The following is a 27,128-nucleotide window of genomic DNA, read 5'->3' on the forward strand; positions in this document are numbered from 1 at the left end:
CCCTTTCCAAGTTCACACTTACTGTGTATTGAAACTCTTCTTTGGCACCAGCTAAACAAAGGGGGATGGGGGAGGCACCAGGTCTACCTGACATATTCTGTGGGGCAGGGGAAGGCAGGAAATGTAGCTCAGTGGTACAGTGCTTACCGAGCATAAATAAGGCCCTGAGTTCAATCCCTAGCAGCATTAAAATATAGATTGAAGGAAAAAAAAAAAGTCTATTGAAGAAAACAAAATAGATTCCAAAGGACTAGAATACAGAGTGTGACATGTAGGCAGTGACAGGCTAGAGGAGCCGGCAGAGGCCACAGTGTTCAGGAAGCTTGATCAAGACATCTGGACTTCATCCTAAAAGGACCTAGTGAAATGTTCTTGAAAACAACCATACTAAGAACTGTTTTAGTGAAAGCAGAAGGTGTCTCCATAGACTTTTTCTGAGAGTCTCTTTCAATTCACTTTGCCCACCAATGAAATGCAAACTGTTTTTAGAAATATCTGTGGGAATTTTAATAGCAGTACATAGTCTCTTTTAACCAGAAATTATAATCACAGAACTATAGACCTAGTTGAAACTTTAGCAATCATGTACTCTAACCCCTTATTTTAAAGATAAGAGAACTACGGTCCAGAGAGATTAAATGATCTGCTCAAAGACAGAGGTAATTTGTGGCAGAGTCAATATTCAAACCCAAATCGCATGACTCCTAGGCCAGAGAGAATAAGACATACTATAGTAAACATTGTGATATAAAATCAAAGCACTCATTCATTCATTTAACAAACATTTACCTGTATACCAGATGCTATTACAACTACTGGTGATAAAGAAATGAACAAGGACAAGTACCTTTGCCCTTCTGAAGGTTTTACTGTAGTAGAGAAAGACAGACCATTTAAAAAAAAAAAAAACAAAAAAACTCTGGGCTGGGGATTTAGCTCAGCAGCACAGAGCCTGCCTGGCAAGCACAAGGTCATGAGTTCGATTCTTAGTACCAGGAAAAAAAAAATGAAGACAAAAAAAAAAAAAAAAAAAAAAAAAAAAAAAAAAAAAAAAAAAGAAAAACCTCAAGTTTGTCCTTTTTATGGCAGAATAGTACTCCACTGTATATAAATATGTTTTTATCCATTCATTTGTTGGTGGATATATGGGCCACTTCCAAAATTTAGCTATTATAAATTGTGCTACTATAGATATAGGCATGCATGTATCACTGTAATATGATGACTTTAACTCTTTTGGGAAGATACCAACAAAGGGAATGGCTGGGTCAAATGTGATTTCTAGTTGTGGTTTATTGATTTCCATAGTGATTGTACTAGTTTAGATTTCTACCAACAATGTAGAAGCATTATGTACTGCAAACATGCACCAAAAAAAACTAAAGGAAGGGGATAAAGAGATGGGTGGAAGGGACAGGGAGGGCAAAGAAAAGAGATGAAAAAAAAATTAAGATGTGTTATGTACATGCAGCAGCTTCCCAAAAGGAATGCAAACATTATGTACTGCACACATGTACTAATAAACTAAAATTTAAGAATTCAAAATCAAATAAATTTAACCACAAAAAAAATAATAAATACAGTAAGTTAAATAGTACATTACAATGAGAGAGGTACTACAGAAAAAAATAAAGCAGAGAAGTGGGCAGGGAGGTCTGTCAGGGTAGATCTTTTTGAGAAAGACGTAAAATAAGGCAAATGAATGCAAGATGCTACGGATTGGAAAGGTCATTTGATTTCTGTCCATTCCATCCACCTGTACTGGGCTGCGGATTTAGCTCAGCAGCACAGCACCTGCCTGGCAAGTGCAAGGTCATGAGTTCGATTCCCAGTACTGGGGAAAAAAAAAAAAAAAAAAAAGCTCAGCAGCACAGCACCTGCCTGGCAAGTGCAAGGTCATGAGTTCGATTCCCAGTACTGGGGAAAAAAAAAAAAAAAAAAACCATCCACCTGTACAGGTAGGTAACAGGGCTGCTTTTGAGAAAGAAATTCAGCCCCCTTCCAAACCTGCTGATCTCTACCCACCAAACTCAGAAAACAAAATTCCACAATTCTAACATTCACTCTGATAAAACAGGAAAAAAATAGTAATTCTGGTTTTAATAAGAGTCTCTGATAGGCTGATAAGCTGGAATTTAATTTTAAAAAATGAATAAGGAGGGAATTTCAGGCTGGAAGCAAAATCCTGCATTTCAATAATGAATCAAGTCAATTTATTTCAGCTACTGCCAAATATGGATTAAAATGTGGGTCACTTCCTGAACATACCAGAAATGAAACTGAAATTGGCATTAAGTTCCCAAAAATCTGGTGAAGAGCTGCCCAGAATAGAGAAAAAGAGAGTATCAAAAGAGGAAGAACTATCAAAATTGCGAAGACTACTAGAACTTGGACTCATCTTCCTCCCCAGGGCACGCTATGCAGATGTAAACGGCCAACATCTCAACTCTAAACTAACACTCTGAGGCTTCACACTAACCCTGTGAGATGGAGACCTTCACAGGCTCAGGCTGCAGACATGAAAACCGAGGAAGTTGAGTGTTTCAAAGGTTAAACCCACACAGTTAACAGGCCATGCAGACAAGACTCTCTGACTCCAAAACCCATTTTGGGACTACCCCATATTAGGTCTTGCACAGTTTGAACAACCCATGAGTTAAGAACGGCTTTTACACTGTTAAAAGAGTGTATATAAAACAAGCAAAAGAAATATCTAGAGTACATGGTTAGCACGCTTGAGGCCCTGGGTTCAACCCCCGACACCAAAAATTTAAAAATTAAATAAACAACAGAGATGCTATGTGGCCTACAAAGTCTAACATATTTACTATTCGGCTCTTGATAGAAAAAGTTTGCCAACTCTTATAGCTTCATCCACTCTACTAGCCATGAGCAGACCAGACTCAAAAGAAGTTCTACTAGACACATTACATGATTTTCAAACTGTAAAATCATCATAAGGAGAAGCCAACTTTGGAAGATGGCAGAACCAGCTATCATGCTGGCCAGGCTATAAGACAATCAATCATTGGCTGAGGCTTTTGGAAGTCTATTCTATTAATTAATAATTTCCCTACAGCATTTTACTTTCATTTTCTATAATTTGTCCCAGCAGGGGAAGTCCCCTCTCTCTTCTCTATCTTCCTGACATCCTTATCCCTCACTCTCTAGGCAGCTGGCTCCCAAACACTATCGCTAAGTGCTCAGGGTGTACCCAGATCTGGTGGTACCCAACAGTTCAAATCCATCTCTTCTTTCTCCTCCTCCAAATCTTAATTTCCAGGATTACTTTTTTAAACCACAGACTGATAGCTCAAATTAATTTATCCAAGTCTGGATCAGAACTATGATCTATCTGAGAATCAGAGTCCTTCCTCTTCCCTGGATGACCCTGTTCAATTTCCTTAGGCCAGTATGGAGGAATGTGGTTGCCTTGGCTGCTATCCCCACATTTCCTGTATTTATAGCACCCTGATATTCCTCTGGGAAATCATCCCTCTCTGACCTTTGAAACATTCATTTTACATACTGTAGTTCCCACCTTGGGCTCAGGCCAGGCCAGCTTCAGGCCAGCTTCAGGGGTTATCTCAAGGATGAACACATGAATAAACACAGAGTCGATGAGGTCCAAACCCAGGGTTTTAATTTGAACCCTTCACCACAAGTCATCTTGCCACCTTGAGGGAAGAGACTGCATGAGACTGCATGAGAATGGCACTGCCTAAAAGAAGGTGAGCTGAGTAACACAGAGTCAGGACTTGCGGGCACCCTTTGGAGCCATGGGACTCAGCAAAGTCCAGTCAGAACAGCCTGGGATCTCTAGCTATGTATCACAGCAAATTCCCTTTTAACTTTAACTTCTTGGCTTGTTTCTCTTCTCTCTTATCTTATAAAGTGCCCTAGCTGATGCACCCAGAATGGAAGCACCACACCTACAAATGAGCCTTATTAAAACTGATAAAGATGATGGGATAACATGAGCTGCCTTCCCTGTTGCCAGAAGTCCATGTCCTTTTGAGCCCAAAAGGAATTCACCTCTCTCCCCCTCATCTACTTTATGAGCTTTCAGAGAGATTTCGGAGCCTTCTAATTTAACATAAGTTATGTGGTTAGAGCTGGGACTAATAAAACAATTACTATTTCAAATCACTGTTCTTCATCTCGTTCCACCCAAAACTGTTATTCCCTATGCCTCTAAGAGAAGAGAAAACAGACAAAGGCAAAGAGGACAGAATAATCAGTGGGCGAGTTCTCCTGTGTCTGTTATGTCCAGGGTTGCATAGCAACCAGCCTTGGCCTGGTCATTCCAGTGGACAAGCAGCGGAACAAGCATCAGACCTCCTGGCCATGCAGCATGTCCTGTTTATGGCCCCTCTACTCAAGGGCAGGGGTAGTTCATGCTCTTCCACAAAGCTGATAGAATGCCAAAGACAGAGCACCCAATGTCTCTAGTCTCTCCTACAGGTTTCTTTCTCTCCCAAACTGGTCAAAGTTCCTCTAATCTTTATGTTTTTAATGAGTATCAGCTATGGGTGCTCCCTAAAACAGATAAGGGTTTTCAAAAGCAGCTAGATAGGAAAACAGAAGAACTCTATTATTATTTATCAATATACTAGGAATCAACAGAGGAAAAAGCAAAGTGCACATCAAGAAAGCAGACCAGATGGGCTTTAGATCCAGAATTTTCTCCAATCCTCCAATACTGTTCATTCCCCAGCTACCTGCAAGGATTCTGGTTGTGAAAGCACAGCTACAGTGCTGCTCTCTCTAGGTTCTAAGTTAACTGCCAACAACTAAGCAGTCGGTGGGGACAGAAATGTGTGGCAATACATTTTAGAAGTAACTGTAATAAGAAAGCACTGAACAGTCAGCACATAGCCAGGGTGGGGGACAATGTGGGTCAATAGGCCTCCAATGGTTGAGATGTCACCAAACAGGGCACTTGTGTGTACAAAGAGAGAAGGAGGTTATATTGGTCACTTCCCTGTGACTAGGACACAATGTCTAGCACCTGCAACTTAAAGGAGGAGAGGTTCATTTTGGCTCACAGTTTCAGTGTGTTCAATCCACTGTCAGCAGAATCCAAGGGACAAATGGTGTGGTGAAAAGGCATGGCAGAGGAAAGCTGCTCACACTATGGCAACCAGGAAGCAAAGAGAAAAGGAAGGAGCTGAGGACCGTCTAGGTCACAACCCCAGTGACCCACTCCAACCAAGCCCCACCTGTAAAAGGACATTCAACTACTGAATTCATGGACAGATGAATCCACTGATGAGTATAGTACTCCCATGATCCAATTACCTTCCAAACATATAAGACTTTTAAGAGACAGTTTAGATCTAAACCATAACATAAGGTGATGCTGTCCCTTCTTTTTCTCTGCCCACCTGGAGATTAAATCCCTAAAAATGGTGGCAGTCCACAAAAACACAGAGCCTAGAGTCCAAGAGACTCTGATTTTTATACTAAATTCTGTTTAGCAAGACTCAAGTTCTAATACTCAAGAGACTGTAACGCACTGTGCTCCGTTTGCTAAGTTCCTGTTATGACCCATTCAAGTACTAGAAACTCTTCAAGTGAACTAATATTAAATCTTATAAAAAGTCACTATAAGGTTTCAAAAAGTTTTGTGCAGAAACCATGACTATGTGCAGAATCTATGACAACCACTGAAAGAAGAGATGTGATTCTAGTTCAGAAACTGTCAGCAAACAATGTATAGGAAATCTGAAATATGAACAAAACTGGGGAAAAGGTTTTAAATCTAATAGACAATGAAAAATGAGTCACATAAATAATTATAAGGCTTACAAAACTTATCTTCCTGTTATGCTGCTGTAACTAAACTATGTCAAAACTTTAAATGATACACCTTTAAATGCGAGGGGTAGGGAGGAAATTTCCTAATATTCAAAATTTCTCTTTTTAAAGTAGTTTGACACACATGAACGCACAATCTTGTCAACTTAAGAATCAGCTGTGAGTCCAGGTGGGAAAATTATAAAAGGAATCAATTCACAGAAAGTGAACTGGCCCAACCAAACAGACCTAGGCCTCCTCCTATGCCACATATAACACAGGGACTCAGAAACATAAAATTCCCTGCCCTTCAGCTCACCTCACAAAAAGCAAAAGGTACAGAAAGAGACCTAACAGAGAAACAAAGTGAGCATGCCATCACTCCTAAACTTCCACAAAGACACACTGGGAAACTACTCAAGCAAAACAGTCACACTTGCTCTACCAAGGCCAAATCTTTAAAGCAAACTACAATCTGAAGAGAACCAAGGGATCTTTGACACCAACAACACTTAAGAGTTGCTTCTAGAACATACAGTCAAATGGTTGAGAAGGGCTCTTCGAAGGCACACTGGACACCATTCGTTCAATATGCACTGACAGTGACTACAAAGACTATCAACAGAGCAATGAGACACAGGGCAAAAGAAGGGACAGCTTTAAGACTTCAGCTCAGGTGGTCAAGGAAGGAGGCTCTGAACAGTTCTTTGGGTGAGACCTACAGGATAAGAAGCTGGCCATAGGAGATCGAAGGCAACAGTCCTCCAAAACAGCAATGGAAAGGCCTTACAGTCCAAAGTGGTCAGTGCATTAAAGTATTTGTGACCAACAAAGTATAAGCATAGTGAGGAAGAAAGAGAATAGTGAGAAAAGTAGTGGCAAGGTAAGCAGGAGCCTGATCAACGAGATAGGTAAACTACGGTAAGGAGTTTAAAAACTACATCGTGAATGACACGTAAAGCAACTGGGAAATTCCAGATGGGAAAGACTTCATAAGGTTTCTGGTTGGTTGGTTGGTTGGTTGGTTGGTTTTAATTACCTGCCTGCTCATCATGTAGGAAATTTATTCTCTCTTACCAAGATCACTAAGGTTCTAGATGGTCATGACTCCAGTGGGTAAGAATGGTCTTGTCCATGAAGACATAAGAAGAAATACAAAGAAAAAAAAAAAAATCAGAGTCTTTCCTTCAAAGGATGACTTACAACGTTCAACACCTGTGGTCACCATGTGCAGGTCCAAGCTCTTCAGAGAAGTATTCTCTGAGTACATAATCTGAAGTTGCCTCTACCCACCACCATTGTTCTCCAGCTGATTTTATTTCCATTATGGTAATTCTCAATATGTGAAAGTATCCTGTTTATTTATTAATTGCCTTAATTTGTCTACTCACCAAATTACAAGCTCTATGCAGTTGGAACTTTGCCTTTTTCAGAGAGAGCCCTCCAAAACATATGACTATGCCTAGAACATAGTTGGAGTCCAATAAATACGTTAGTTCGTTCATGAGGAATGTATCTTTACTTCTACTAAAAAGAAACAAAATATTCTACCAGTCTCCAATTCAGGATTCCTTTCTAGGGCAATTAGCCCTCCATGCGGGCTGTTAAAAAATAAAAATGACTTTTGAAAATTCAGCAGACATAGAGGAGAGAAAGTTTCCTTTTCCTGGATGTGCTGGAGAGAGAAGTTCCCTTGTCCTGGATCCCATACTACTGAGCTAGCAATGTATCAGAATGTCTGTGCTGTTGTCTTACGCAGAACCGCCCAGGTGTGGAAGGCTGCTGAGATGCAGGAGTGCATGTTAGGATTTGGGGATGGGGCATAAAATTACTAGAAGTGGGAATAGGGTTGCTTCATGGCCACAGGATAAGGATCATTGTGGCTCCAATAACACCAACAGTATATGAAAAACACCTTTTAATTAAGCGCCATAACAGATACCTCCGCTGACCTATGCTGAACTGAAGGAGGACATTCTGATTAGAGTCAAGTGCTTGCCCGAGACGTTGATGGTGTCCACCTCTGAGCTGTGAGACAGGCAGGGTCAAGAGGGCACTCATATAGTGCATAGTTTTTATAATTAGAAGTCAGCACCCCAATCTATTTTTTCTTTTTTTCCTTAGAGGAGGCAGAGGATGCAGAATCTGACTGGACATGTCTAAAATCAAGACATCTGGATTAAAGTCAGTATCATACTGCCTGAGTAAGACATGCAGTGTAATTCCTGGAGAGGGTCCCTAATACAGTGATTTATCTCCAGTAAGGAAACCAGAAACTCATCTAGGGACAGCAGAAAGAAATCCAAAAATGGATTTCTATATTACTGCCATCTTACAAAAAGTGAAAATAGTTAAGTAGAGTAGCAACAGCTACTGTGATTCTGGGCCAGGTGCTTACTAACACTGCTTTTAACTTTTACAATGCTGTCAAGTAAGCACTCTTGTCCCCATGTAGAAGGAGAAAACTGGAACGTTTACAGGGCTGGGCGGAGACTGTACAGTCAGTGGTATAATGATACTTAAGGGTAAATGGGACAGCATTAAACCATGGTTCCAATCCTGACTCCAATGCTTTCTAGTTGTATGAGTTGCTTAATCTCTCTGTGCTTTGGTTTATAAATAGCAATACTAGATCCTACCTCATAAGATTGTGAAATTCCAATAAAATAAAGTGTGGGCTTGGGATGTAGAGTGCTCAGTTGTAGAGTGCTTTCCTAGCATGTACAAAGCCCAAGGATTTAAAAAAAAAAAAAAAAAAAAAAAGTCAGTTCATAAAACACTTAACAGAAGCATCTGGTGCAGAGTAAATTTTTTCTGTGGTATCAGGAATCAAACTCGGGATCTTGTGCTTGTCAGGCAGTCACTGTGCCACTGAGCTACATCCCTGGCCCCAAACACTTTAATGATAGTAGATACTGTGAGACTCTTGATTCTGAAAATATAACTTCTCTTTGTCCAAGGTATTGCTAAACCAGCAGCACAAAAGGGGTAGGGAGGCAGAGAGGGGAAGGCTGCAGCTTAAAAACATGAAAAGAAACACAAGAGGAGCCCATGTAAGTTTACCTTAAAGAGCTATGATGGCACATTTATAAGGACATGAATTACTGACAAGTTAATAATAATCATGAGAAAAAGAGATACAACCTAACTATCCAGAAGTAGGTCACTAGTTCAAAATGTTTGACACGGCTTATCTAGCATATATATAGCCACTAAAAACTAATTTAGAGAATGGTTCATGATATAAAACATGATCATGAGGCTGGGGATATAGCTCAGGGCACAAGCACCTGCCTGGCAAGTGCAAGGTTCTGAGTTCAATTCCTGGTACCAAAAAAAAAAAAGATGATCATGAGCCACTGAGTAGAAAAAGTCAGAATCCGAGCGTGGTGGTGTATGCCTGCGATCCCAGCACTTAGGAGACTGAGGCTGGAGGAGTGCCATAAGTTCAAGGCTAGCCTGGGCTACATAGTGAGTTCAAGGACAGCCTGAACTACACAGTGAGATCCTGTCTCAAAATGACCAAAACAGGAAAAAGAAAAGTTATAAAACCAAAATTACTATCTCTAATCAGTACTATTGGTATAATTTGCACTTTCTTCTTTTATTCATCTGTAATTTCTAAATTTTCTATAATGAGCATGTATTACCTGTATAATCAGAAAAAAATGCAACTTTTTGGATTATTTGACTTTTTTAATGACTATGTGAAGAGAAAGACACATGCCTCAGAGGAAGTCAGAGGGGCAGCTTACTGACTTGGTGCTGATGGTTTTATGAATTTTGAGACTAGCAGCCTATGGAGGGAAATATAAATCATCAGCCAGGCGTGGTGGTGCACGCTTGTAATCTTGTAATCCCAGCACCAGGAGGCTGAGGCAGGAGGATCGTTGTGAGTTTGAGGCCAGCCTGGGCTACAAAGTGAGCTCAAGGCCATCCTGAACTGCATAGTGAGACCCTGTCTCAAAAACACAAAAAAACAAAAATATGTAAGTCATCAATCTCATCCAAGACTCATATGCACATGTCTAAAGTGTGTCACTCCTGGGGACTCTGTATGAGTACTTGGAAGACTCAGATCTCACATCCAGCTTCCTGACCTACCCCAAATAGGTTCATAGGTCCCCAGGTACCATTATAAATACATAATTATATCCAGAGCTATTCAACTAACCCAAATAACCTGCTCTCATTCCATGTCCCCAAAACTGCTTCTTGAAATATAAATCATTAACCTACTTCATTAAAAACAAATTTAATAGCATTGTCCCAGCTCAATGGTGATAAAAAAGGAAGCTTGAGGCTGGCATCAGGTCCCGTTAGAAAAGTAAAACCAAGCGCCTAAATGCTCTTGTCAGTGCTGCTAAGCAGAGAGTCAGACATTCTGTACTCGCCCTAGTTCTGCGCAGGTCCTTTCACCTCGGGAACATAACACAGGAACTGTAACAGGAAAGTGGCCCTAGACAGTGTTGTTTATAAGACGTGACCACTTGCAGCCCAGACTTTTTGTTTTGGCACAGTCATAGTCACCTCAAATCCAGGCGTCACTTTAGTCACACAATTCTATTACTCCAGAAATCTGTTTCAGGTCATTTCCATTAACAAAAGGCTTTGATTTCCTCAGAATCAAGATATCAGCTGGTCACCTCTTTGAGCCTTTGGTCAGAGAAGCTGGGCATGGAGGAGGGGAAATTACAGTGAAAGAATGAGACAGAAATAGAAAAAGAAGAGAGAAGCAATCGAGGGAAAGAGCAAACACACAGATGGTAGAGAATGCATTCTGTGTTTGGGCTGGAACTTCCTAGAACAACACAAGGTCCTCAGTGAAGAAGAAAAGCTTTCACACGAAGGCCCTAGGTATCTTCAAACCATCACCATTTCAGCACACAGAAAATCCACTTACTTCTTGGATGGTCAAAGCTGAAACCCTCCAAATATTCTTATCCAAATAAGAATATTACTGGAAAATTTTTTCCTTGGTAAAAAGTTCCTTGGATGGGGGATGTAGTGTACTTGTTTATCATGCGTAAGGCCCAGGGTTCAATCCCCAGCATCACACACACAACCTGACACAGACAGACTTCTGCAAAACAACACATTTACCTCCTGCATCTTGGGCTCTTCCTTCCACTCTCAACCAGAAAATTACCCCAAAGCAAGCTCAGTACAAGGGAAGAAGCCTACAGGCACCCTTAGGAATGAGTGTGCATATGGCACCTGTGACACGAGCATATCTGTCCAAGGGTGAAGAGCAAGAACAGTGCCAGGTCCAAGCATCCTGGCATTGAAAGTGCAGCATCCTAAAGAGTTGCAAATTGTTTAGACACATCAAAGGAAAAGAACACGTAGCTTAATAAGAGCAAAGACAAAGCAGACAAGACAACACCACCCTTGGAGACATCGCTTAAAAATCTTCAGGAAGGGGTGGCCTAGGGCTGGGAGAATGGAAAGGATGGGAAATAATAGGTAAAGAGTGCAGGATTTTGTTGTGAAATGATGAAAATGTTCTAAAATTAACTATGGAGATAGAGGAAAAATTCTGTGAATATACTGAACAGCCACTGAATTGTGTGCTGGAAATGGGTGAATCATGTGATATGTGAATTATATCTCAACAAAGCTATTTTTTAAATCCTAAGGAAGGATCTCCAAGGCCTCTGCCCATAACTGCCTGCCCCCACATTGCCCCATGTGGGGAGCTCAGTAATATGTCTGCTTGAGATGACACAGTAAGAGAGATGAGTCACCCTTCTCTAGCCTGACATTTGACAAGTTTCTCATGTGAGATAACCATCAAAAAACACTTCAATCATCTTACTTGAAGAAACTCAGTTCTGAGAGCTTCAAAACACACCCCAACATTCAAAACTTAAGATTTGTAAAAATAAGCAAATTTTAAGTTATCTTCATCTAGCAATCTTCATGCATGAATTCAGTGCTGCTTCAAGCACAAAGCCCCAAGCCCTGCAGTACTGCGACAGTATGAAGTTATGCTGGCCAAGAGAGGTGGAAGAGTTGAGAAACAAGCCAGTATCATATCCCAAAAGACACCGAGGCGAGGCCAAAAGCTATCAGTTCTACTCCAATTTTCTATGCAATGGAGCAGAGCTAGCCTGCTGGGGAACGTATTACAAGCATAATACGTTATGGCTACATAAAAAGGAAACAGGATTTCTTTCCAGAGAGAGAGAGAACCATGGTACTGCTCTAAGTGGAGCTGGCAACACGGTAGCTTGCAGACTTTGCACACTAAGCTCAAGCAGCATTGGTCAGAGGGCCTGGAGATGGCAGCAAAGCCTGGCCAGCACACACAGATGCAGCAGGAACCGAGGCCTGGAGACACTGAAGCATCCCTCCCCAGTACCTGCCCTGGCCTCCAGCTCCGACAAAGCCATAATGTCCACAGTGGGAGCTGCACAGCAGATGAGCCGCCAAATAGGCTGCCCAGGGTAAGACTTCTATCAAGCAGCCCTGTGCACGATTCATAGCTCTACATACTTCTCTTTGGGGGAGCAGCCCACAGGTTTCCTAAGAAGAAAAGGGCAGAGCAAAAGCTGGTCTCCTTGAGGTGATGCCCTGACATCTCACCAGCAGTGTCTGTGGTCTGCTCTGTCACCCAGCCCTTCCTAGTGGGCCGAGAACAAGTAAGATCAGATCACAGATAGGCACTAAAGGAGCAGAGACTGCCAGAAATGAGTGGCCTCAAGGTGCCACCATGACAGAAGGAGCAAATCAGCTCTTTCCTGGTTTGGAGCACTTCACACCCCGGGGCCATCAGCCAGTGTCTCTCCAGACCTGAGTCCCTCTAGCTGTGCAAAGGCTAAGCCAGCTTACTATGCTTCTTGAATGTTTTTCAAGAAAAAAAAAAAAAAAATGTGCAACATAATTACAGTCTCTGACCCCAAATGACTTTAATCCTGACAAGACTGCCCAGGACTTCCTGTGGGAAAACTGCCCTGGGATTGTTCAAGAGCATAAAGTTTCATTTCTGAAGACTCCAAAACCCCCACCCCAATGCTACCGAAGGGTCCTGGCTCACAGGCCAAGCTCATGGAACAACTGGATCCTAGGCATGAAGCCACGCCAACCGTCCCTGAAACTTTCACACTTCTGAAATGCACCCTAAACATTCCTTGACCTGCAGTGACACAGACACCTTCCAGGGACCTGAGATGTCCCAACGTTAGGCTAGATACTGTGACTGTGCACCTTAAAGTGGACGAGCAATCTGAGGCCAGGTTTATGCAGAATCCCTTTTGGCCTATTCATATTTAACGTGTGGCCTGAGGATCCCTTCTATGCAAAACGCCTTGGGTGAGTACAGATATGAAATCCAGATTTCCAGGCATGCCGCAGAGCTTATGCATCAGAATCTCCTTGGGTAGAGGAATCTACAGTTAGGAAGATTCTTACACAAAAAAAATCACATACTTACACACATACGAGTGATTTTAAAAACCACTGCAAGAAAATCTGAGTAGTGTTACTCTGAGGTAATCACGGTGGTTACAACTCAAGATGGCTGCAGTCATGTCAGGCTAAAACCACACAATCACCACCTAGTAACAAAGACAATCTGGTAATGACAATAATGTCAGGTTCCAATTATAGAGAACTTGCCACGTGCCTGCTTCCACTAAGCACACCTACATCTCTTCCTCATCTATTCCTCACAATAGTATTGTTAGGTAGATATTAATTATCCACCTAGTACTTAGGCTTCTTTCTCCAGTTTCAGGTACACAGGTGGAGGCCTCTGGGCAAGTTCTACCCCAAACTGGTCAGGACCAAACCCCCAGTCATCACTTCGAACTCTCCCCTTCCCTCTTCCACTCATCTGCTCTGCGTCAACGTTCCCCACGGTTTTGACCTCCACTCTCTTCTCTCCACATCAGTGAAGCAACCCTCGCATGGGGAGTTCTTCTGTCTTTTTTTTAATTCCCCATGCCCATATTACAACCCAAACAAATTACTTCCGAAACTCCAGGGCTGAATCTCTGGGAGCACACACCAGGCTCCTCAGGTGATCCCCTATGGATTCATTCACTCCAGGTCCACAAATACACGTGGAGAAAGGCAAACTATACCCATATTCCCCATCTCTCTCCAGAGCTCCCATCTGTGCCTCCCAACACCTTGCAGGTGTCTCCATCTGTGTACCTGATCAGAACAAATCAGCAGGAACAAATCTTACTTACCTCCCCTATCACACACCATGAGACTTCTCCTGTGGCAGACAGGTCAGCCAGCCCCCGCGGGCCTAACAGAGACACTCTGGAGATAGCTCAACTCTTCCCTCTCCTCCGTCCTCATGACCCACCCAGGAAATGCTACTGGGTATATATTCTCCATTCACACCAGCACATCTCTGAAAAATGTCTTGGCACCTTGCATTCCACTCCACAATTTCTCAGTGTCTACTTGAATGTTCAAACAGTGATTCCACTGAGTAAAGCAGGCTTTCAGGGAAGAGTACTTCTTGGTACAGAGCCACTTGCCCAGAATACTTGTACCCTAGTCTGTAAAACACACTCCCTCTCCTTCCACTGTGTACCACGGCCAGATGGTGTCCACTCTCAAATATGTCCACCTTGGAACAGAGTTGTGCAGAGAATAAATCTCAGATCTCTGGTGAAATATGGGATTATTTTAATATACAGGCATTCTTCATTTAATGACCTATCTGTTGAAGGACTGTTCGGACTTACAACCTGCCACTCAGACTTATGATCCATCTTTTTTTGTACAGTTCTGTACACCTTGCTTATAGAGCCTCACTATCCTTTTCTGGTATAGTACACATTATTTATACAGTACAGTATTTTTTGCTGATTGTACTGTACTGTATGGTACTATAGTTTCCTGTTCTGTTATACATTACAGTACTGCATATAAAAGTGATACAACTAAAAGCAAAGTCATCAAGTTGGAGTCTCCTTCGATCATTTCTTTGTTCTGAATATTGTAACATACATACTATATACAGTTTCTCATTTAGCGACCAATTCATGCAATGACCAATTCATTTAATAACCTAGTCAGTCGTTAAACAAGGAATGTCTGTAATGACAAGTATTTTTCAATTTAATCACTATGATTCAAAGATTATTTGAAGGTATTTTAGAAAAAATTGCTAAATACATCAAACTTGTGATTTCTTAATACCATAAACTCCTCTTGTAAAATAAATGCTTTTTAAATTTTTTTTCAATGCAAATAAGCAGAGGTAAAGGTGAGGCAAAAAATAACAGAGGCGACTGACCAATGACTCATCAAAAGGAACTTCCTACTCCTCAGACAACTAGGTCTAGAGGTCCCATTCAACCCAGCTATACCCCTGCTGGGTATTTTCCCAGAAGATCTAAAAACATCATATCACAGTGATATATGTGCACCTATGTTCATAGCAGCACAATTTGTAATTGCTAAATTGTGGAAGCAACCCAAATGTCCATCCACCGAGGATTGGATAAGAAAATTGTGGTACTTTTATACAATGGAATATTACTCAGCTATAAAGAAAGATAAACTCAAGGCTTTTACAGGTAAATGGTCACAACTAGAGACCATACTCATAAGTGAAATAAATCAGACATACATGTGCAAGCACCACAATGTTTCACTAGTCTAAAACCTGAAAGAGTTAATTTAAACTAAGAGGTATGATAGACATTGTGAAATGATAGGAAACCGCTCAAGGGTAAAGCGCAAGTGGGATGTGGGAAAAGAGAAGGGAAAGAAGGAGAAATTTTGTATGTATGTATAGACAGGATAGTTAACATAGTTGTTCTACTGTCTTCTATTTCTTTGCTGAAAGAAACTGTCAGTGAGTCCTTGACTGATCAATACTGCATGTCTCTATCTGTTTTCATGAGAAACCACTTTGAAGATATCAATATGTAATACAATAAGCACTGTTAATTTCCTGCCACTTTGTTTGTAACTCTGTATTGTCTGTACCATTCTTTTGCTATTTTGTAAAAGGTCGTCTGTCTGTTAATGTTTTCCTCCTTTTACTTTTAAAATAAAAAAAAAAAAAGGAACCTCCTTGTGCTTGACAAACCATCACCGACCTTTCCCAAAGGCCTCTGCTCCCTCTTCAATTACCCCGCCAGGCTGCCAGCAACTCTCATGCACTGTGGACCACCTGAGAGAATGAATACCCACAGAATGAGACTGGGCCTGCTGCACCCCAGAAACCCCACCAAAGTAGCCTTTTACACCAACAGGAGCTATCACAGGCTCTGGAATATAGACTGTAGGGAACATGTAGCATAATCCATCCTCCATCAGGAGAAAGTGCTAAATTCTATGGGAGAAACAGCCATGGAGCAATATCAGACCAGATACCCTCTTCCTCACCAGTCCCCAGGAATTCTAGAGCCCACAGGGAGGCTTCCCACAGATAAGGCATGTCAACAGGCCCAAACCACAGGCAAAGAGATCACCTCCCTTTAACACCTGCCAAGCCTCCTGAAATTGCAAGCATTGCACAAAGATAAAAATGTAACAGACCCATCACTAGAAACACAAACAAGTTCTCTAGGGTCCTATATTCCAGTGATTCCTAGATATAGCTGAGTTGCACTTTAGGGAATGATTTTGGTGGTGGTTTTTAATACCAGAATTAGCAATACACATAAACTGGGGAGAAGGAAATGGAGAAAATTCTAAGTATTGTTATTTTACAAAGAATGGTCTACAATAAATTCTAACAGTGAAAATCATGATTTATAATATTCAGGTCACCCACAACTTTTAGAAACACTTACATGAAATAGTTATTGAAATGAAAAATGTACATATTGGACCTTTTAGCTGAGCAGTTCCATTTCTATGAATTCATCCCACAAATCTACTCATTTCTGTGAGCAGAAATGCTAGGATGTTACTAGCACTAATGCGTAGAGGGTAAAGGGCTGGAAATAATCTAAAGGTCTATCATGAAGGAAGTAGTTAAATAAACTGTGTCACACCCATACAAAGAAATACAATGCTAAGCATGAGTTAGCTCTGTATATACTAATGCAGAATTTCAAGAATAGATTACAAGGTGTTAAACAATATATATGGCATCCTTCCAAAGTGATATTTTACATATTTATATATAGATATATCAACATGTAAACATATGCATACATTTTTTCCTGACACATTCATAAATTATAACAAAACAATATCTAAGAAACTGGTAAAATGCTGCTTCCAGAGACAGGAAGAATTAGAAGGATGCATTCCTTTTTGTCTCTTTTGAATCCTGTACCACTTATAGGTGTTATGTATTTAGATCAGCTTTCAAAGGAGAAACAAAGAATAAATCAAATTAAATGTTTTAACTTTATTTGTTCAACTGAGATGCACTGTTCACACCTGCCCTGAAGGGTAATAATGAGATACGCAGTCAGAAATTTGTTACGGTTTTGGTTCTATCTATTTGATGGTGTCCTTGGCACAGAAACAGCTAGAGTTCAACTAAGCACCTGAAAATCTACCTAAAGTCTCACAGGAGGAGCCCGTCCATACTTTCTGAGGGTTTCAATTAGCCTGGAGTAAACTTAAAAGAAGATCTGGCAGCAAGATCAGATGAAAGCTACCTATGATGTCTTTACAAACTATACAAAGCAGCGTTTATTTTGGCTTTTCCTGTGTGGCAGCAGCCAGAGTCAAAGTGTAGCTACTGGCCTGGCACAGAGAAGCCAGCGAGTTAACAAGGCTTGGTCTAGAATTCCCAAACCCCAAACCTTTGTCCACGGGCAAAGAAAACACATACACACGCACCACCTAACTCCAGGAATCTCCTCTTTCTAAATATAGTAAAAATACCCTGGTCTCCCTCCACAGCATTCTGTGCCTTCCAACGAAGGTGAACTGAGCCAGATATAAACATGCCGTGACAGCTTCTGGCCCACACTGCCAAGCTGTTTTCCTTACTATTTCCTCTCTCCCTCCTCTCTGGATTTCTACAGAAATGTGTAAACCCCACTGACTCTCATTTGTAAAAATTCCTCTAGCCACTAATACTGCTTTCCTCACTCTAACAAACACGATTTCCTGCTAAGTCCCTATAATGTGAGCTTGGAACAGACTATTAAACATGGACAGAGACTGTCCACCTTCTATTTTACCTGTAAGAACCTACAGCCCAGAAAGGATATTAGGGCCCAGACTAATAGGGACACACCTAATTAACTGAAATCTCTCTCACTCGCTCTATCTCCCTCCCTCTCTCTATCTCCCTCCCTCTCTCTGCCCTGGTTCTTTTAGAATCAGTATCAGTCCTTAAACGAGAGACCTGTCCAGGATACTTCCAATTTGAGATAAAAGGTTAAGCTTTGGAAACATAATCTAACACATTCAAAGGAGCACTAGCAGCAACTTGCTACAAGGATATAAAAGACCAAAACAAAGGATGTCAAAAAGATTCTAAAAACTGGAGTCAGCAACAATTCCACATGGAAGAATCAATCCCATGGTAATGTTGAGAACCATACACAAAAGCAGGTGTGCAAATGATCACTACAACACTTTCCATAATTGAAAAACTGAGATAATCCAAATGTCCTCCAGTGGGAACCTGGGCAAATAAACCATAGTACACCCACACAACAGAACCCTCTGCAGTGAGCAAAAAGAGTGCAGTATGTACATGGAAGAACCCTAAGACATAGTATTAACTGGAAAAACAGAATAATTCATACAGTAGAATATGTATATATACAACATAGTAGAATAAAAACAATTTACAGAAAATGGAAAGGAAAAAGGCATAACAAAATGGTTAACTAAGGAAAGGGCATTCTGGGGCTAATGTGTACCTCAGTGATACAGCACATGCCTAGCATGTGTGGGGGCCCTGAATTCATCCCTAGCACAGGAAGAAAGGAAGGAAGGGAGGGAGGGAAGAAGGTGTTTTACTTTGTATTTACCTTTCTATACTCTGATTCTTTTATGAGAATATATTCATGAACTATCTGTGTCATTTTGTCTTTGCACTATAAGATTAAGTCATTTATACTGTTGATTTTTCTCCCCAATCCTTCTCAAACCTTCTCTAGTTCAGAAAATAGTGCCATCATTCACATAACCATTCAGGCCAAAGACATTTCAATCTTTCTACTTGCGGGGTAGGATGCTGGGGCAGAGTCTCACTATGTATCCCAGGCTGGCTTTGAACTTACAGTGATCCCCCTGCCTCTGCCTCCTGAGTATTGGGATTACAGGCATCCACCACGCCTGGCAAATTATTCTTGACATTTCTCACATAGTTTATAACCAAATTAATCATGTGGGGCTCTACCTCAAAAACACCCAGCATCTGACCACCACCTCTGATGTCACCACGCTGTTCCAAGATGCCACTGTCTTGGACCCGACCTGTGTACTGTAACAGCCTCTCAACTGGTCGCCTTGCCACCATCTTTGCCCTACTGCATCTAATTCTCCAATTAGCTGCTTACCTGATCTTTCCAGAACACAAGATGGATCACAGTATAACCTCCTAAGTCCATCTGTCACAGCTAGAATGAAACCCGAAGGCCTTTCTGGGACTCAAATCCCCATGACCTGGCCCCTGGACTCTCTCCTTACCCATTTGCTATCACTGTGCTCCAGCCACAACTGGCCTCACTGCTGGCCCACAAACATCCCCAAAATCCCTTACTCCAACCTAGGGCTTGTGAAAGCAATGTAAGAGCAGGGCAGGGGCTGCACACTGGTTTAATGAAAGCAATTCTTTGCTGGCAAAAAGTACACATAAGTTGAAATATACTGGGCTATAAACTTGAAAATTAAAAGATCAATTAGAAATTTAAATATAGAAAACCCACTCTGGCTGTTAGCTTCATGGTGGCATTCTACCCTTGGCTAACTTTCAGAAATGGAATGGCCCTGACAGGGTAACAAAAACCCCTTTATGAGTTGCTTGCTCCAATAGCTCAGTGATCAAAATGTTCTCTAGTGGGTTTTCATTTTGTCACTGCAGAGATCAGAAGCTCATGCTGGCCAGAATCAGAAGCCCCATCACTGGGATCTGCCCAGAAGGATGCGGACTAGCTAACCTGAATAGAAACTTGAACCACAGCTGCCTAAGCATCTAAGTCCTGAGATCCTAAAACTGATAAGTCAAATACATCTGAGGCTACAGAAAATGGGGAAAAAAAGTCCTGAAAAGAAGACAAAGAAAATAATAAGTGTTGTTCATTTACTAAGTGCTATTCATGTAATCTTCAAAAGTCTAAAAGTTTTATGGGACAAAGTAAAAGGACATACATATTTGAGTACATATTTCAGCAAAGAAGTTGTACAAATGGCCAATAAATGCCATGGGAAGATGCTCAACATCATTAGTCATCAGAGAAATGCAAATTAAAACCATAATGTAGTAGAAAAGCTATTCTATATGATACTGTAATGGTTGGATTTAGAATCCATTGGTGGCTACAATCAACAAGAAAAATAATAACAAATGTTGAGAAAAATGTAGAGAAATTGGAACCCTCAGACACTTCCTGCAAGTGGGTATGTAAAATGATGCTCCTGCTGTGGAAAACAGCCTGAAAAGTTTCTAAGGGTTAAACATAAGTTTCAGTTAAATAAAGTGTAAACATGAATTTTCCATATAACCTAGAAACTCTCCTTCTAGATAAGAAATGAAATTAGAAATGAAAGCATAAACCCACACAAAGACATGTATGTAAATGTTCATAATATCATTACTCATAAGAGCCAAAAACTAAAAACAACCCAAACATCCATCAGCTGATGAATGTATAAACAACTTATGGTCTGCAAAATGAAATACTCTTCAGCAGTATAAAGGAACAATCTACTGTCCCATGCTACAGACAGATAAATCTCAAAACTACTGTGCGGAGGGAAAGAGGTCAGGTGCAACAGATGCCATTCTATGTATGATTACATGTAGCCTAAATTTTCAGAAAAGATGAATCTATTGAGACTGAAAAAAGACAGAAAATTGATAAGTCAATCCTAAGTGACATATCTGTGAGCTAAATAAACCTTTCCTCCTTTAACTTTGGGTGTTGGGTATTTTGTTCTAGCAAAGCGAAAAATAACTAAGATACCACCATCTACAAATAATTAGGAAAAGCCTTTTTTCCCTTTTATTCACAAGGTGCTGAGCAAACCAAAAGAATTGGGAGGAACTTGCTGCTACCTTACTGCATATGTATTTGTTCCTTCAGGATTTTGTGAGTAGTATAATTACTCCTAAACAAAGCAAGCTGGGATTGAATATTCTTAGAGAATTTAGGCCCTTCAGGAAGGGCTCATTTCACCACTACAAAAAAGTCTATACTAAATCCTAAAGAAGGACAAAAAAGTGACAGGCTTTAAAGTATGCAACACTTAATATTGACTTTTTACTCTTTTTTTAATGAGCAGAAAAGATGAATCATTTACCTTACTGAATCACTCCGCAGTCTTAATAGGAAGAAACAGGTTTTTGGCCTCCCTGTTCAATGTTTTATTACCCAGATAAAAGAGAATCATTGATAATCACTCAGTGCTACCCCAAAAAGAAAGTATTGCTTTACAAAGCCAAGACATAATCACCGCCCTCATCTGTTCCTCCAGCCTACAAAATTCTTTCAGCCTATGAATGTGAAAAAAAAAAATACAAAACTTCAGCACACAATACAAAATATTATCTAGTCTTTGCTACCAGGGCTCACGGTCTGAAAAAGAGTAGGACAATACACTCACTTAATCCAGCATTCTGCCATGTTTCTCCTTTCTAGAATCTAAATCTATGGAAAAAACTGCATCTTTACCACCAGTATTTTTTCTGAAGGCACTGAAGGGTAATGTAAAGTGGAGATCCTGCAATCCATCGCCAAGTTTAAAATCTGATTACGGACTGGGCATATAGCTCAGTGGCACAGCACCTGCCTGGCAAGCACAAGGTTGCAAGTTCGATTCCCTGTACCAAAAGAAAAAAAGAAAACAAATAAAATCTGATTACACAACTTCCTAGCTGTGTGCCATTATACAAGTTACCCCAACTATAAAATGCAAGAAAAGAGTAATATAGTCAGTCCTCCTTTTGTGCGGATCTGTATTCTAGGATTCAATCATCTAGAATGGAAAGTATTCTTTTAAATGCATCTGTACTGAACATGCTTAGACATTTTTTTCTTGTCATTATTCCCCTAAAAAACACAGTATAACAATTACTTACATACCAGTGACATTGTATTAGGTATTATAAGTACATTAGAGATGACTTAAAGTATTCAGGAGGATAAATATAAGTTACATGTAAATACTATAAATATATAATATGAGACAAAAGCATGTAAGTCTGATGTCCATAGGAGGTCCTACAACCAATGCCCCAGGAATACTGACAGTCAACTGTATTTATCTTGCAGGACGCTGCTATGGGAATCATAATGTGTGGCACTTATCATAGGACTTGGCATTTGGTAAATGTTCAATAAAACAAAAGATACTGGCATTGTACATAAAGTGTTCCTATCAAAATTAACTTGGGGGTGTGATATAAGGCAAAGGACAGAGATCTCAGAAGTACTAACCTATGAAAATTCAATGAAAAAGGCACACATCCCCAAAAAGTTTCATAGAAAGTATGAGCTCAAATACAGAAACACAAATACATTTATTTCATTTAGTAATTGTTTTAAAATGTCACCAAGCAGAAGAGCAACCACAAAGTACACCTTGGTTTGGTATCATATACTTTGACCCAACTTGGCCAAAAACTCAGAGAGAAAAGGTCGAATTCTCAGTCTTGTTTTTTGTTATTCCCTATGCACCCATCAAAGTATCTCGAACTAAAATGAATCCATTCCCCTCTCACAGGCTGAAAACACCAAGGAGCATCTGGGTCTCTCCAGGTCAGTGATGGTAAACCTTTTAGAGCTTTCAATGATAACGAACAGCCTGGTGCAGCACACGTGCCCTAGCACACAGTTCGAGGTTCACCACCACTGCCCTAGAACATAGTTCCATCTTTGGGTCCTCACCTCTACTTAGACCCCCTGAATGAGAAGGAGAACAGTTTATTGATTCAAAGTTTCCCCATCTGAAATTCCAGTCAAAAACCCTGTGCCTCAAGGTGCTCACCAATGTCCAGGAAAAAATTATTAAAACTGTATTTCTAATGTCCAGAACAGGCAATGCTACAGAGACAGAAAATACATCAGTGTTTAACTATGGTTGCATATTGGTACACACAGAGGTTGGTAGAAAACAAGGAATGTTCCAAGGTTATGATGATGGCTATACAACTCCATGAATGTACTATAAACCTTTGAAATGAATACTTTAAATGGGTGAGTAGTATGATGATAAGTTATACCTCAATAAAGAGGATATCTGAATAACTGCATTTCCACACTCCCCACTAAGCTTAATCTAGCATAAAGGTACTGTTTCAAAAAGCGGAAGCTAAATGTAAATGGGTTTGTCCCCAGCAACTTGGTATACCCCCAAATCCAGAACTCCACAGTCTTAATAGGAAGAAACAGTTCCTGAAAACCCACATCATCCCTCAAAATCAACAGTCAAATGCACTTCTATTTCTATGAAACCACATTAGGTTTGCCACAGAGTTCATGAGATAATCAGATTCGAGATCCAACTTATTTTGCAAGCTTTTCATGCAAGGCTGAGAGAGGCAGCCAGTCCAGAGCAGGGCAAGTCAATTTATCAAAACAGGTGAAAATTTAAGCTACCAGACTATCTTTAGGAACACAAGAGATGTAAGGCTTATCTATTTTGTTGCTTTTTAACTTGTGGAGTTGTTGGTTTTTTTTTTAACATAACCACAACTTAACCCAAACACCAGGATTCTGTCCACCAACGGCTAAAACACACAAAACTGAGTTACCGGCGACTGACACAGCAAGGTACTAGCCTAACTCCTTGCACCCTGCACTTAATGACCTATCCTCTGAGAATCACCAATCCTGACAGCCTTGAATGCTGGAAGATGGCGACACCAGCTACCAATAATTGAGCACTGCAATGTAGCAGGCCCCAAGCTAAGAGCTTTCTACACATGCACTGCTTCCATTTCTCACCACTCTACAAAGTCAGTGTGGCTAGTCCCACTCTACCAAGCAGAACTCAGCTTAGCAACATGCCCAAAATCAAGCAATGAATAAGTGATGGGGTCGAGATTTGACCCAGGAAATCCTAAAACTCTTCCATCCTTTATTACCTCTACAGTATAAAAGAAAAACAAAAGACTGATACAGAATCTTCTTGACTGAGACAACTATCAGGTCCGAAGGAAAGGCCCTAGGGGTATGAGTCCCCACAAAAAAGGACAGGAGCAGAAGCAACTGACTGCCAAGGCTCAACTCCATTGTGAACAAGAACTTTCTCCAAGGGCAAGATATTTTTTAAATGTTTGTCTTCAATTATTTTATTCTCTCTGTGTCCATACCAGGAGTCTATACTTCACAGAAAGAGTTCAAGAGGTTCATTTTTATGAGGTCCATCCCTCTCATCATATTCTCTAGGGAATTCCAAAGCTAAAGGTAGGGAAACCCCTGACTTAGGCTGATCTAAATGACAGTGTTGCTTCAGGGTGAAATGAAATATCTTTGAAGTTTGACAATCTATGTTTAAATACCTTTAATTGCTATGTCACTCTGGGTGGGTTCCTGACTTCTCTGTCCCTTAGTTTCCTCATTCATAAAGCAGAAGTACCAAAACAATGACCCAGCTGAACTCTGCCGATCCCTGCAGGCCAGTTTCACTGTCTCTGATTCATACACAAAGGAAATCTAAATCCAAAGATCTGCAAATACTAGTTATAAACACAGCCATAAAATAAAACCATAAAACCACTATTACTTATGTAATTATGTATAATTATGTATTTATCTTTAAGCTATACTGGAAAACCACTGGCTTCCCATTTACAATAATGATGAAGATGATCTAAAGAAAAATGTCACACAAATACTAATATGGCAGTTTAGAGGCAAGCACTCATAAAAGAATGCCTGAAATCTAGGACGCGGTGATTGATCCTGCCTTTTTTATTTTAAGAATTCATATGCCCTGCTCAGTAGTAGTAAGCAGTAGTAGAGAAGCACTGTTAGTTGTAGAGCCAGATATAGAGAGACCAGAACACCCAGTTTCCAACAATCTTTCCCCTAAATTACAGGGCTGCTCCATTCCATTAGGTAATTTAACCTGAACTCCATCACTACAACGCTTCCATCACTACAATGCTTCCTAAAGAATTCTTAGGGCTCCGTGGTACAGCACTTGCCTAGCAAGTGCAAGGCCCTGGGTTCAATCCCCAGCACCACATAAATAAATACACACATCCACACAACCACACAGAATCCTGGCCTCCCCCAAAATAGCAATAGGCAAAATGCCAGTCACTCAAATGCAACACCACAAATTCAGCGCTGAGATGCAATTCCAAATTCTAACAGGCTTGGTACATGGGTGAAGCAGTGCCTGGCATGGAATGTATGTCTCTGCACCAAGGGGTAACAGAATATCACATTCCCAGTGTCCAGTGCAGTACCCAGCACGCAGCAGGCTCTCTATATGTTTGTTGAGTGAAGCTGAGGACCAATTAAAGCTGGCCTGAGGGTCAATCAAAATGCCTAAATCCAATTCATTAATGGGTCCTTACTGTTACTTCAATCCAGTGTTGTGTGATTCAAGGATGATCCTTGCCATTGAAACAGGAATACTCTGTTCCTATGCTTCAAGGAAGGCACAGCTTCCTACAGAGTCCCTCGCCCCCTTCGCAGCCCCTGTCCCTGGAAAGCTCCTCATATCACAGTCCCGTCGTTCATTTCACCCCCAAAAGACTGCACTTCCGGCCCCTCTTGCTTCATTTTTAGAAGAAACAGTCTCACAAAATGACACCTCTGGGAGTTGGCTTCTATACAGTCTCCTATAAAGAGGCCTGGGGACAACTCTCCCAGCTAGGATCCTACTCTGAGAAGGCAAGCTTTCTAAACTGGAAGATATCACCTATTAGGAAATCCAGCATAGAGACAGGAAAAAAGAGTCAAAGAAAATTCCATTATCTGCCTTCATGCTGTTCCGGATTCTCAAAATGAAAAGATGGACCTAACTACTTTTTAATACGTACACTGAAAAGGAACCAGAATACATGCTCACGATGCAAGGGGCTCATCCTCAGAGCACTTTAACTGACCAGAAGGAGAAACCCGTGGCTCTGTAAAAATTAAGCAAAATGCAAATTTCATTTCTCCCCTTGTACCAAGAGGGAAAAGAGCAAAAACGTTTTTTTTTTTAAAAAGGTCAAGAACCTGAATTTAAGCTTCCCCTTCCTGAGGTAGTGAGGCTATTTCTTCTCAGATCTTCGAGGTTTCAAGGATAATGGGAGAAGTAAAAAGTGGAGAGAAGGAACAGGAGAGGGAGAGAGATGGGATATGTTCATTCTATTTTTAAACCCTCGCCCACAGTTTAGAGTAAAGGAACACTCTGGTTCTCTACTCCCACCCCTGTCACCTTCTGCTAAACACAAGAATCAGAACCTGCACACGTACATGGCACTGATTCTAGATCCGGAGGTTACCGTTGCCAGTACTCCAAGGAATGGGGAGAGAACCAACCATTCCACCCAGAAAACCCAGCGGCCTCAGCAGGCTGGAGATGCCCACGGAGAGCAACACAGTCACGCCCCGCCTTTCAACTGGGGGAGGTAGCGACCCCCTGCCACTCTCCACTCCCACGGCTGGGCACCTACAGCTGAGCTCCTCTTCCCCTACAGGGGCCGGAGTCGTGGACGCCATGGGCTTCCCAGAGGGCTGCGGCAGTCTGGGCACAAGAGTGCCACGACCAGGACACCTGTGTGCCGTGCACACCCACCTGCCCCGCAGCACCGCCGCGTCCCGTCCCCTCCCGGCCATCCCCGGACGCAAACGGCTGTGCGACCGCTCCTTCCTCATCTGAGGAGACCGGCTCGCCCGCTTCGCGTATCCTTCCGGCCTCAGCAGAAGCCTAGACCCCCGTCACCCACTGCCCGGGGCGAAACCGGGCGCGGCGGGAGACCTGGGCTGAGCGTCGCCCCACAGACCCCTCCGCCCGGGTCCCCGTCCCCGCCGGGCTGGGGCACTCACTCTTGAGCGCGACGATGAGTGACTTCCCGTCCTTGATGAGCTCCTTGATGAATTTATTGGTCTTGTCCAGCTCCGCTTCGTGAGACTTGAGAGTCTCTCGGAAGTGCGGGCTGTCGAGGCAGCAGTCGCTGAACTCGAGCGCGGGGAGCCCCATGCTGCCCGCGGCGCCCAGCCGAGGGGCGCGCCTTCCCCGAGGCTCGGGCGGCCGGCGCCCTCAGC

General features: G+C 41.5%; 1 protein-coding gene across 1 annotated transcript in view; it reads right to left on the reverse strand.

Annotated features, from left to right (window-relative positions):
* Positions 1-27,128, reverse strand: part of Arhgap26 (Rho GTPase activating protein 26) — a gene marked incomplete in the record, with an annotated part of 431,142 nt that overhangs the window by 403,781 nt on the left and 233 nt on the right. Inside the window, 1 exon segment of the mRNA XM_013512302.1 lies at positions 26,910-27,128. Within this exon segment, the coding sequence (XP_013367756.1) occupies positions 26,910-27,063 (154 nt within the window).

Source organism: Chinchilla lanigera, unplaced genomic scaffold (assembly GCF_000276665.1).
Source record: "Chinchilla lanigera isolate Chin_1 unplaced genomic scaffold, ChiLan1.0 scaffold00014, whole genome shotgun sequence".
NCBI lineage: Eukaryota > Metazoa > Chordata > Mammalia > Rodentia > Chinchillidae > Chinchilla > Chinchilla lanigera.